Source organism: Cebus imitator, unplaced genomic scaffold (assembly GCF_001604975.1).
Source record: "Cebus imitator isolate Cc_AM_T3 unplaced genomic scaffold, Cebus_imitator-1.0 Scaffold314, whole genome shotgun sequence".
Taxonomy (NCBI): domain Eukaryota; kingdom Metazoa; phylum Chordata; class Mammalia; order Primates; family Cebidae; genus Cebus; species Cebus imitator.
This window is the reverse complement of record NW_016107629.1, coordinates 2416381-2429202: the sequence shown is the minus strand read 5'-3', so window position 1 is coordinate 2429202 and position 12822 is coordinate 2416381. Positions and strand designations below refer to the sequence as shown.

Genomic DNA, 12822 nt, shown 5'->3' with positions numbered 1-12822 from the left:
AAAAAAAAAAAAAAAAAGTACCATCTATGCTAAAATACTGAAGATCAAGTGGAAGGTAGACAGGAAAGGAACTGTCAGTTACAACAACAGCAATATTGATAACAAATACCTGAAGCTGATATGTAATTACACCTCTACTATCTACCAGATACGGTGTTCGACACTTTCCAAGTGTTCTATCAGCAATCATTTGGGGTGGGCTTTATTACTTTCCCCAAAATCACATGGTCAATAAGTGGCAAAAACAAGAATTTGAACCCTGATTGATCTGACTCCAAGGTCTCCTTTGCCCTACTCCATACCTGCCTCTCAAAGCAATTAACTGATTTTATTATATTTGTTCTGCTAAAAGAAAAAAGTTATTTGATAATATCTTAATTTTGTCTTATTTTTGATTGTCAAGTGCTATTTATTACTTTTTAAAAAACAGATACACATTTTACAATTTTAATAGATTGTAGTAAAGTTTGGCATTTGGGTATATGTTTCACAAGTATCGAGGTCTGAAGTTCACTGTCCAGTAGTGTCTTATACACAGTAGATACTCAAAACAACACAATTGCAACTTCATGCTTTACTTTGAATAAGAAGTAGGGCAGTTTGAAAAAATAACTTTGAAGTCCTCAAAGATGCTACTCACGTTTTTAAAGCAGTTCTAATTCTCTGTGGGAAACAATCTTGCTGGACATAAGATTTTTTCATTTTTGAGGTAGAGTACATGTAGAGGGGGAAGGTACAAAATTGATCCCATTAAAAATATCTGACCCTACCTATCACCTATAACTTCTTACACACATTTTGGCAAAAATATCCATACTTGATATGAACTTTATATCTTATCATGTAAGAAGGCTCTTAACATCAGGAAGACAACTGTTAGTACTTTTGAAGATCCTGGTCTAAAGGAGGGTCAGGTAAATAGTAGAAAATAGATTTAAGAAATATAATGGGTTGCCTTAAACCCAACAGAAATGTTCAAAATCCCATAAAGTAATTCTTGAGTATTCTTGGCATGTGGTGAGACAGTCGGTGTTTGGCACCTAGTAATGGCAGGTTGGGCCTGAATGTGTAATTCCTAGATTTGCTTTAATTGTCCATGTCAGCATGCCAATCATTACCAAACTTGCCATCAGGATTATTCTTAAACAGCATAACTATTATATGTAATATAAATATATATTCTTAATTTCTCCTCTTCACCCTCAGAAGGTAATTTTGTGGTGTGAAGTGGTTACAATAGATATTAGCAGAAAGAAAAAGAGAAGTAAAGAACCTAGATAATCTATAAATCTGGATTAATTCTCAAATTCTTTTAATTTATACTGTATTAAGTCTACAAAATATTGTTATCGAAAGAAATTTCACTTGCTGTTTTTTTTTTTTTTTGATGGGGGGAGGATGATGAATAAAAATCTTTTAAAAAATGCACCTGTGTTATATTTTTATTCATGATCAATCATCATTTTATTTCCTTACTAACTATACAATGTGTTGGTTTTGCTTTAGGGATACCACAGTACAAACTCTTACACTTCAGCCTTCAGTTAAAGATGGACTTATTGTATATGAAGACTCACCTTTGGTTAGTAATCTAATCATAGAAATATTTTCAAGTGTATTTTTGAATCGTAGTTGTATTTCAGTTTTTGAAGGGGTGGATCTCTCATGGTTTAATCTGTTTTCATGCTGCTTATAGAGACATACCTGAGACTGGATAATTTATAAATAAAAAGAGGTTTAAAGGACTCACAGTTGCGTGTGGCTGTGGAGACCTTACAATCATGGCAGAAGGTGAAAGGCACATCTCACATGGCAGCAGCTAAAAGAGAATGAGAACCAAGTAAAGGGGTTTCCCCCTATAAAACCATCAGGTCTTGTGAGACTTATTCACCACCACGAGAACAGTATGGGGGAAACTGCCTCCATGATTCAGTTATCTCCCGCTGGGTCCTCCTACTGGGTCCCTCCCTTGAATTATGGGAGCTACAATTCAAGATGAGATTTGGGACACAGCCAAATCACATCAGATTCTAATATATTTCAGCCTAACTGGAAAGCATTCATTCATGTTCATTTTAGGAGTGGATATTTATATGGAAATTATTGGGAAAATAATATGTTTTCCTATTTTGTTCTTCTCCCTTCAGAGTGAGAGGTTTAGAGAATGACAGAAATCCTCTATTGATTTCTTTTCTATTCCAGTTTTTTTTAAAGCTTACCATCATTTTCGAATGTACAAAATTTAAAAATAGGTAAAGTTTCTAGAAAAGTTTTAAAAATTTGTTCTAATTAATAAAATGTTAGCCCAGTGTTTTAGACAGCTGGGAATATCCAGTCCTCAACTTCCTACACAAGACCCAAAGAAATCTCAGCCTGCCAGGCACGTCCCTCTGCACACATGACATCTTTGAAGTAATGGCACAAATAAGCCATCATGGAAACCTTTGTGGTCCAGACCCAAGGGAGTGGAGTCTTTAGGATCTCTGCCTGAATTCTCCCAGGTTGAGCCTGACTGTCCCTGAACAAAGACAAGGTTGAGGATAGAAGCTATGTGTTTTCTTTTTTTAAAATGCAGTTTTTTAAATCCTTAAATTGTTTAAATTGTTTTTTTTTAACATGGTTTAAAATAATTTTGGTAGAAGGAATGCCCATTTCTTAATCTGTATTTTCTTAAAACATATCATGCTATGAGAAAAATTATGTATGGTCCACTTTATGTCATATTTCTTACTACATTTTTTTAAATCTTGAGATTTACACTTAAATTCATTGGATATCTCCTCTTATCCACCCCTCATTTTTAAGAGTTTTCTCTAGCTCTCATCTTTCTTTTCGTGTTGTCACCATCAACCCAGTCACCTTAGATCTAAGACTTTTATTTTTCCTTTCTCTTCTTCCTATCTAAGCAGTTGCCAAGACTATAGATTCTACCTCTACAAAACCTTCAAATCTATGTAACATATTTTATTACCATTTTTTTCATACCTTTCTCAAATCAGGTTTCCAAACCGCTTTTTAGCCAAATTATTCTGCATATTGTCACCAGATTAAATATCTTGAAGTGTAGCTCCAAGTTCCACTTCTATAATGTGTGAACTCATAAGCATTAAATTGCATCCCATTACTTAATGGTGCAAAGTACCTATTTCTTGGTCTGGCAGTTAAACCCTTAGTGGTAGACACCCAATCTACCCTTCCCGTCCCTTTTCTCATATTTAACTTCTACTTCAGCAACATAGACTGTTCATAGTCACTCATTTCTAGGTATGCCCCAGGATTTCTTGAGTTTGACCATTGATTTTCTCTGTCTTGAGTACCCACCTCTTCTGCACTATCCATTTGGGCCTATTACAATTGTATACTCTTTTAAGAGCTTTAACAAATTCAGTGTTCTGATATTCACAATGATTGTGATGTCTCACTCCTCGTAACCCCCATGGACTTTAATTTCTCTATTTGTTATGCTTGTTTTAAATCTCTCCTACTCTTGGGTGTGAAATGTTGGGTATCACTACCATGGGAATAAATTTAATACTAACATGAAATAAAAAGATTACTGTAGAGTTTGCAGTTTATTAACTATGTGAAACTTTTGGTAGGAATCCCAATATTTTGTTTCCAGCTCTGCTATAGATTTGTGTGTGTGTGTGTGTGTGTGTGTGTGTGTGTGTGTGTGTGAGAGAGAGAGAGAGAGAGAGAGAGAATACTCATAACTTAAATAAAACCAGCTGTTATAAATCCAAAGCAGTAAATAATTGTTTTAATAATGGCTGTCTTTATTTAATTGCTTATGATAAATTTTCTGTCTTCAAAGGTTAAAGCAGTAGAGTTGGGTCATATTCTGGTAGTAGATGAGGCAGACAAAGCTCCAACAAATGTCACCTGTATTTTAAAAACTCTGGTAGAAAATGGAGAAATGATTTTAGCAGATGGAAGGCGCATTGTTGCAAGTGAGTATTTTAAACAGCAGTGTTTCCTTTAATACATACAATGTTTAGATCTTTGGTATCAAATCACAAGCTTAGCTGGCTACTTATCTACAAATAATGAGCAAATGTTCAATATAACTTAAGTTGCCTGTGTTGACAATCATTTACAAGCATTAATACATCTGAATCTAGCTTTGTCAGTTTTACTTTTTATAGCCAGTGAGCCTCTTTGAAATTTTTATTAGTAGTATTAAGACAAATCAACTTTGTATTTTTCTACCCTGACAGTACCAGCATATTAACCCTTATACTCATCTCTTAATTATTTGTGTATGATTTTTTTTTCAATTCACTCATTATAATGAACAAATGCTGGACATTTTATAAGTACATATATATGTGGTAAATACATGTGTATATATAAAGACATACACACTTCTCCATAGGAAGAAGTTATTCTCTATTTTTTATTGTCTCCTGCCCCTCTCCCCACACACCCTTTTTGTTCTTATTGTTAGGAAAAAAAAAAAGAATATCGATTAATTTTATCAGTGTATTTAAACTACAAGGAACAATTAAATTTGTCTGATACAATGTGAGAACATTTTCTAATTTAAAATTTAAAATTTTTGTGTCCTCAAAGGACTTGAAAATCTATAACGGGCCACTGAAAATATACAGCCAACCAGAGTAACCAAACAAGTTGAGACTAATAACTAAAATCTTCAATATTCAAAGAGAGTATGTAAGGAAAACCCCATTGAAACGGTACAAGTGCCTTTTCTGAGCCTGAGCTTAGCACTAATAAAAGCATTCTAATATTTCAGTTTCACAATGAATTCGTGTGAAAAATGAGAATTTGAGTTACCCGGAATGCTTTCTCTTAAAAAAAAAAAAAAAAAAGATCATTCAGACTCTCAGAATTCTGCCTGCCCTTATGAGGCATTATGAGGAAAGTGAAATGGAAAAGAGAATTGCTGAAACACAATTGTAGTTAGGAAATAATTATCTCCTGGCAACCCTCTACATTCTCTGATATATTTTTGAAGAAGAGTCATTATAATTTTAAATTCAAATGATTGTAGCTGACATTTTGAATAAGAGCACTTGAAGCTCGTTTGAATGTAGTTTCATGAACCATCACTTGTAGGGTTATGTTTTTTATTTTCTTTACTTTTTAAATTTTTTATTTTTGATAGTCATTGTTTTAATTAACTAACTGATTAAATTTTGCCTGTGGCCACATGTCCTTGCTATTTTTTACTACTAAGATTAATGGGAATCAGAGTGAAAACTATTGGTTGTATTGGTGTACGTGAATATATACATGCTGAAAGATTACTTTTTGGTATCATTTAAAAAAAAAAATGAAAATAGTTTCTTCCAGACTTATCTCAAATAAAACTGCAGGTACATCACAACTATCATTTGTTAATGATAGTTTAAAAATTTTTCATTTTTCACACAAATTCATTGTGAAACCAAAATATTAGAATCCTTTTATTAGTGCTAAGCTCAGGCTCAGAAAAGGGACTTGTACCTTTTTATCAGGGTTTTCCTTACATACTGTCTTTGAATATTGAAGATTTTAGTTATTAATCTCACCTTGTTTGGTTACTCTGGTTGGCTACTCTGGTTTTTAATAGATGGGCGACCTAAGGGTGGGATTTAAATAAATTCATTTAGCAAGCGGTTCTTCCTGAAAGAACCATAATAAAAATTGTACTATCTTAAAATATTTTCTAGACTTCCAGTTCTATCTGAAATGTACACTAGCCAGTAGAAATACCTTTCACAAAAGAAAGCCCTAGTCAACTTGTGATCACTTGTTTTAAGAACTGTGGTACAATCCCTTGATTTGAAATAAATCAATGTTGCACTAATGCGTTGGCTAGGTTTTTAAGACCTTTATTCTGTTAATATGTATTTAGGTTGCAGGGTGCATGATCTAAACAGGAATAACTCCTTAGCTGCGTAATGGCAGGCTCTATGCAAAAGGAGGCGGTTGCTGAATTAATAAAAACTAAAGAATGTTTGGATTATCTTTTGGCTATTCCTTGGATTATCCCTTATTATGGATTTCTATCTTTAATTTTTTTAAGGACTAACAACATCTCAAGCCAGATTTAAGTACTGTAAGTCTACATTTGGATAAGGTTTGCTTTTTTTAGATGTACACTGAACGTACATAAGAGTTCAAGTTTCTGTACAATTTAGTGTATGTTTTATCAGTGTTTGGTTCTTGAGCAAATTTTTTCAAGAAAGTTTTTGTTTCTGCAACCAAGTTATCACAGCCAAATATCTTAGAGCCTTTTGTAATTAAACAGTATAACTGTTTGTGTTATCTTAAAGACTTGATATTTTTAAGAATTATTAAATATTGATAAAGAATAAATAAAAATTTAATTTTGTTTTTCAGATTCTGCTAATGTGAGTGGAAGAGAAAATGTTGTAGTGATTCATCCTGATTTTCGGATGATTGTTCTGGCAAACAGACCTGGATTTCCTTTCCTAGGCAATGATTTCTTCAGTACCTTAGGTAAAAACAGTAGTGACAATAACAATGCCAATAGCAGTAATAATAGTATTAGTAACACTGCTGTAATGGCTGTCATTGAGTGCTTATCATGTGCTGTGCCACCAAAAGATCTGATATTCAGCGAGGTTTTTTTGGTTCTGTTTTGTTTTCGAGATGGAGTCTTGCTCTGTCACCCAGCCTGGAGTGCAGTGGCATGATCTTGGCTCACTACAACTTCTGCCTCCCAGGTTCAAGTGATTCTTTTGCCTCAGCCTCCCCAGTATCTGGGATTACAGGCATGCACCAGTGGACCCAGTTAATTTTTGTTTTGTTTTGTTTTGTTTTGAGATGGAGTCTTGCTCTTATCGTGCAGGCTGGAATGCAGTGCGGTGGCGTGATCTAGGCTCACTGCAACCTCTACCTCCCAGGTTCGAGCGATTCTCCTTCCTCAGCCTTCCGAGTAGCTAGGATTACAGGTGTACGCCACTATGCCCAGCAAACTCTTTTTGTATTTTTAACAGAGATAGGGTTTCACCATGTTGGCCAGGCTGGTCTCAAACTGCTGACCTCATGTGAGCCTCCTGCCTCAGCTCCTCAAAGTGCTGAGATTGCAGGTGTGAGCCACCACGCCCAGCCCAGAGAGATTATTTTTTATAGTGTCTGAGATAATTAGTAGTGGAGCTGGGCTTCATATCTAAGTCTTTCTGATCCCAGAGTGCTTTTTCTTAAACCATTATACTATACTTTGTTGTTTAGGACCTGTTGGAATAAAACACAAAATAAGAAATGGTTTGGCTTATTTCACATTCCCCTAATCATGAAAAGATTGAGATCTGCTCTGAGGAGATTGATTCACATTGACTGGAAAGGCCCTGGGTTAAACAGACTCATCAAAAGTCTTTAAGAAGGACTTCTCTTCTTTATAGCAACTATATAATTCTGGACTCTCATACTCAATGTGAAGCAGGTCCTGTCTCTGAGTGGGATCTTTGATCTATCAATTACCCATAAAGGAATTTATCCAAGGAATTTACCTATACAATGTTTAAGTACAAGGATAGGCACCATAACATGGTTTATAATAGAAAGAATGGAAACAACCATTTAAACGACAATCCAAATGGGACTGAGTAAATAAATTCTTTTGTATCCACACAATAGAATTCTATGCAGCTGTTTAAAAAAGACAGAATAAGTTTACCAATGCTGACATAAAAAAATCAATACTCAAAATATTAATTGAAACAATAAGTTAGTAAAGTGTATATAATAGTTTACCTTTATATGTTTTGGAAAAGGCAGGAGGGATGTGTACATGCGTAAGCTTGTATATGCATAGAATTTCTCCAGAAGGTCCACAAAAATCTGATAAGGCATTGTTTGCAGTGAAAGTTAGGGATGGGAGTATAAAATACTCAGTTATACTATTTTTGTAGTTTTTACTATGTACAGATATTACCTTAAAAGTTACTAACAATTCATAGATTACTGATGCACTTAGAAATGTAGTAATGTAAACACACCCAAGAAAAGTTGTTTCTAATTGTAGAGAGGTTTGAGTTCTTTTTATGTTTGGGTTCTTTATAGGTTGCCCCTTATACCCCAAGTCACTCCTTATCACATTTATTTTAATGCCTATCAAGAATACTCACTCCCTGCTCTGTCTCCATCTTCCATCCACTTTCAAATCCTGAAACATATTGTACCATCTGCTCTTGCTCTGATGAAATTCTGGCCCACTCCTGAAGTTCGTTCCTCTCACCAAAGTCCTTTCACGCACTGGTGTTTTTTCTCCCACCCTGGGCCTTGAGGAAGTAAAGAGTCTTTGTTCCTTATTGCTGCCTTTATATCATTCTCTTTCTCTCTTCCCTAAAATCCCCCAGCTTTACATCTCCTGTCATCAGATTACATCTTTACAGCCCTTTGTTTCTGTCATCTACTCCTATTCATCCTTGTCACTTCTCTGTGATCTCTAGCCCTTTGCTCATTCTCATGCTCTCCAACCCTACTCTTGAGTGGTTGCAGTATACACATACGTGACCTTTCCAACTCTCTGGCCTCTTGCCTCCTTGGATGTTTTCATCCCAGTGGTCTTATCTTACACCACATCTGAGTGACTCATGGCTAGTTTCTATAACTGACACTTCTATAATTTCAGCTTCATATTCTGTTCTCATTTGTCCTTGGGATTTTTATCTCAGCCATGCATCCACCACCTCTAGTCTTTCCAGCTACTCCCTCTAGTACACCAAATCCAACAGTTCTTCAAATGTATGAAAAGCTCCAACCCATTGATCCTACCACCTTTTCACTTACCCATCTTGATATATCTTCTTCTTCTTTACGTAGCCTTTTTTCCCTTGCCCAGCTTCAGTTCCATGATCTTTCACATTTATGATTCTCTTACATATATTCAGTTTCCCTGACCCTCTCTTAGCTTGTCCTACATAGTTGGAACCCCTCTGCCCTGGTTACTGCCCACTCTCTGACAACATTGAACCTACACATGTGCAGCTGAATGTGGTTAGAAAAAGCCCAAAACCGCTCTGACCAACCTCGTTTCAGATTCTTAGCAATGGACCTCAAGTGTCCCTAACTGCAATCACACCATGCTTCCCTAGACCTTTCACTTTCCTGTTCTCCTAGGATAATTCATATCTTCTCTCTCCTCGCAGCTCAACACTGCTGCATGAATTTCTTTTTGTTTTAAAATTATGCAGTCCTTGAACATTCACTTGCTGCAAGAGATTGCAATAAAGAAGGGCTTAAAGAGGGGAAAGGGAAATTCTCCTTCATTTTCCCACCAGTTTCATCCTTTCCCCATTGCTAACCAGGATTCAGTTTACTGACTTGCTTGTAGATTTCCATTACTTTCTCCTGACTTCCTACTGCACTGAGAAAAATGAAAACAATTAAAAACAAATGTCCACAGACTCCTACCACCAAGTCTTCCACCTATGATGCTCTGCTTTCCCACTTGTTGCAGTAAACTGTTCACACTCCCATCTAGAAGGAGACCCTCCAGATAAGCACCAGATCCCACCTTCTGAAGGCTGCTGCTCTAGCAGTTCTTCCCTTCCTCTCCAATATCAGCAACTTCCCTCTCCCTATATTATTCCCATCAACATACCATCATGCCATTTCCTTCTTCTTCAGAACACATACACAAATCTCTTAATCTTACTCTTTTTGCCACCTATTGCTACTTTTTTCTTCTCCTTTATAGTGAAATTCCTTACAAGAGTTGTTTATACTCAAAAAAGTTGTCTACACTTGCTATCTCTATTTCTTCTGCACCATCCTAACTTAAATGCATTCTAATCAGATTTTTGCTCCCATTACTCCACAGAAACAATTCTTGTCTAGGTCATTAGTGACTTTCCTATTGCTAAATCCAGTAGTTGATTCTTAGTCCGCATCTTACTAAATCTATCAGCAGTATTTAATATAATGTATAGTGGATACAGTTAGTCACTCTCTTATCTTTGATGCATTTTGTTGCACTTAACTTACAATAGGGCTTCAAGTATGTTTTTGGTTTCTTACCTTATTAACTATTCCTACTCAGCATTATTTGTTGGAGCTTGTTAGAATGCCCCAAGGCTCAGGCCCTGGTCCTCTTGCCTATCTATATTCATTCCTTTAATAAAATCAGGATGTGTCATATTTTAGAATATCAATTATATGCCTGTTATTGCCAAATTTTTATCTCCAGCCCAGACCTCCCTCCTGAACTTCACACTCATATCCAGCTTCCAGTTCAATAGCTCCTATATCTCAAATTTAACATGTCCATGATAGACTTTTTTTTCTTAAACCTGATTAATTTATAGTCTTTTGTAAATCTCTATTAATGACAACTCCAAATTCATTTTTGGTTTCTCTCTTTCTCTTATGCCCTTTTCCATATATCCTGAAATCTTATTGGTTATACCTTCAAAATATATTCAGAAATATCCTACTTTCCCCATCACTTTCTTGCCACCATTTTGATCTAAGCCGCCATCATCTCTTACCTGGATTACTTCTAATAGTCCCCTAACGGGACGTCCTGCTTCCAGCCTTATTCTTTTTTATGAACTGTGAAAAATCTAAGAGTTTATTCTACTTTTAAGCTAACAATTTAGCCTGCCACAGAAGGCTTTCATGGCAGAAGATGCTAGACTCCTGAGTCAGAAACAAGAGGAATGATTATTCAGCAAAAGCAGTAGTCAAAGTATCAGCATTTGTACTAGTTCCTCAAGCCACAGTTCCTGCAGGGTAGCAGAAAGAGGGCCAAATGATACCTGCAGTTACAGTGAGATGCCTCGTACAAAAGTAACCCTGAGCTTTGGTAACCCAAATTATCTTCTTACAAAGAAAGAGAGAGACAGAGAGAGAGAATATATCTTCCAAGGCCGCACTGTTTGCTCTACAAATGTTCTTGGAAATCAGTCAGTGTGGTCAGTGCTTCTGCTGACAAGATATTTGTCTTCCCATACCCTTTTGCGGTCTGATCACAACACAGCAGTCCACTTCTCTGCTAAAATCCTCCATGGCTTCCCATTTTATTCTGAGTAGAGGTACAAGTATTTACAACAGTTTGTAGCATCCTACACAGTGTGTCTTTCACATCCTCCTATGTCTTTAACCTCATGCCTGTACTGCTTGGTGCTGCTGTCACCAATTACTCTATTCCAGCCACTCTGCTCTCCTTCTTCCTCCTTCCACATGCCAGGTATGCCTGCCTTAGGGTCTTTGGATTAGCTGTACCAGCTGTCCAGGTATCAACATTTACTCAGGTGTTACTTTCTCATGAGGTGTACCTGACTGACCTCCCCCAGCATCACCATTTCTACTGTCCTAATTAATCATTATTTGATGAGCAAATGAGTGAGGGGTCAATTATCTTTTTATGTTAGTGGTAGGTTTTATTTTCAGCAAAAAAAGGCAAAAGCCATTTTTCACCTTTCTGTTTGAAAAGCTTTGGTCTATGTGATAAAATTTTGAAGTTATCATGGCTTTCATTTTATTTAATTGATTTTAAATACACACATACAAAGTAACTGTTTGTTCAAATGCTTCCTAAATCAAAGTAAGCTCTTATTGCTACCTTACTAGATATCCTTATTTTCTAAAATGAACATATTAAATAATGTAAGTCTATTTACTTTTACTTCCTTTGATCCCTGCTCTTTTAGATTATGAATCAATAGAATTATTTTTCTAATGCATTCTCATTTGCATAAATTACAGATGAAATATTATGCTTCTACATTCCTTTTCTTGATTTTTAAATTAGACAATGTCTCTACAGGTTTACTTTACCAAAACTAACCTCTAAAGTATATTCCATCAATCTGCACAAGATACGAAGTGTTTAGAGAGTGATGCTGCTAACTCTCCCTTTTTTAGTGCATAAAGAAGCATTTATATGAGATAGATGTATATAATTTTCGAAGATACTCAACATTTGTTGAAATTTAAAAGGCTGTCTCAGAACCATATGAAGAATATATTCCCATTAATAGAAAAGGAATAAATTATCTAAACGGTTTGCATATATGCATTTTTTTTAAAGTACTAATACAGGTCTGGAAAAATAAATACATTGAACATTAAGACTCAGTGCTTTTTGGGGAAGGAGTGGCATTGGCAGAGACTTAAAGGAGACTTTTTTTTTTCTTTTTGTATTGGAATATCTCCTGGTGAGCATATATTCAAGTATTATGTAAATTTTTAACAAAAATAAATTCATGGAGACAAACCATCCATCACCCAGTTTTCTTTTGCTTCAATCATTTACTTTCTTCTCTGTACTATCCTATTGTTGGATGAGCTTTCTGTGCTTTGATGAGCAACTAATGGCTCTTTAAACAAGCATTCCATTTTTTTTCCTGTGGCATTGTAATGGATTCACTGCATATTGAATGTGAATCTTTTCTCTCATTTAGGTGATATTTTTAGCTGCCATGCAGTTGATAACCCCAAACCCCACTCAGAGCTTGAGATGCTCAGACGGTATGGACCAAATGTGCCCGAGCCCATCCTTCAGAAGCTTGTGGCTGCCTTTGGAGAGCTGAGGAGTTTGGCTGACCAAGGAATTATTAACTATCCTTATTCTACCAGAGAAGTTGTCAACATAGTCAAACATTTACAGGTATGGCACACACCTGTGCGTAGTGGTTTAGAAGACGCCATCACACTCTTTTTTATTTTTTCAGACTGCACAATTTGTGCCAGAGCTTTTAATTTCCATAAATATAATAATGATTCAGATTACGTAATTTGAAATGTTTACAATCTAATTTGTAAATATGGTAGGCCAGTGAACATTATTATCTGTTCAGCTTTTGAATTAACTTTGGCAAAGTCTCTTTTTTTTTTTTTTTTTTT

The 12822-nt window shown here is 35.6% G+C and overlaps 1 protein-coding gene across 5 annotated transcripts in view; it reads left to right on the top strand.

The window, feature by feature from the left end:
- Positions 1 to 12822, top strand: part of VWA8 (von Willebrand factor A domain containing 8) — a 386591-nt gene that overhangs the window by 224368 nt on the left and 149401 nt on the right. For all 5 annotated transcript variants that reach the window (XM_037729667.1, XM_017503777.2, XM_017503778.2 and 2 more), the window contains 4 exons: positions 1507 to 1582; positions 3815 to 3950; positions 6349 to 6468; positions 12381 to 12586. In XM_037729667.1, the coding sequence (XP_037585595.1) occupies positions 1507 to 1582; positions 3815 to 3950; positions 6349 to 6468; positions 12381 to 12586 (538 nt within the window). The remainder of the gene's footprint in view (positions 1 to 1506; positions 1583 to 3814; positions 3951 to 6348; positions 6469 to 12380; positions 12587 to 12822) is intronic.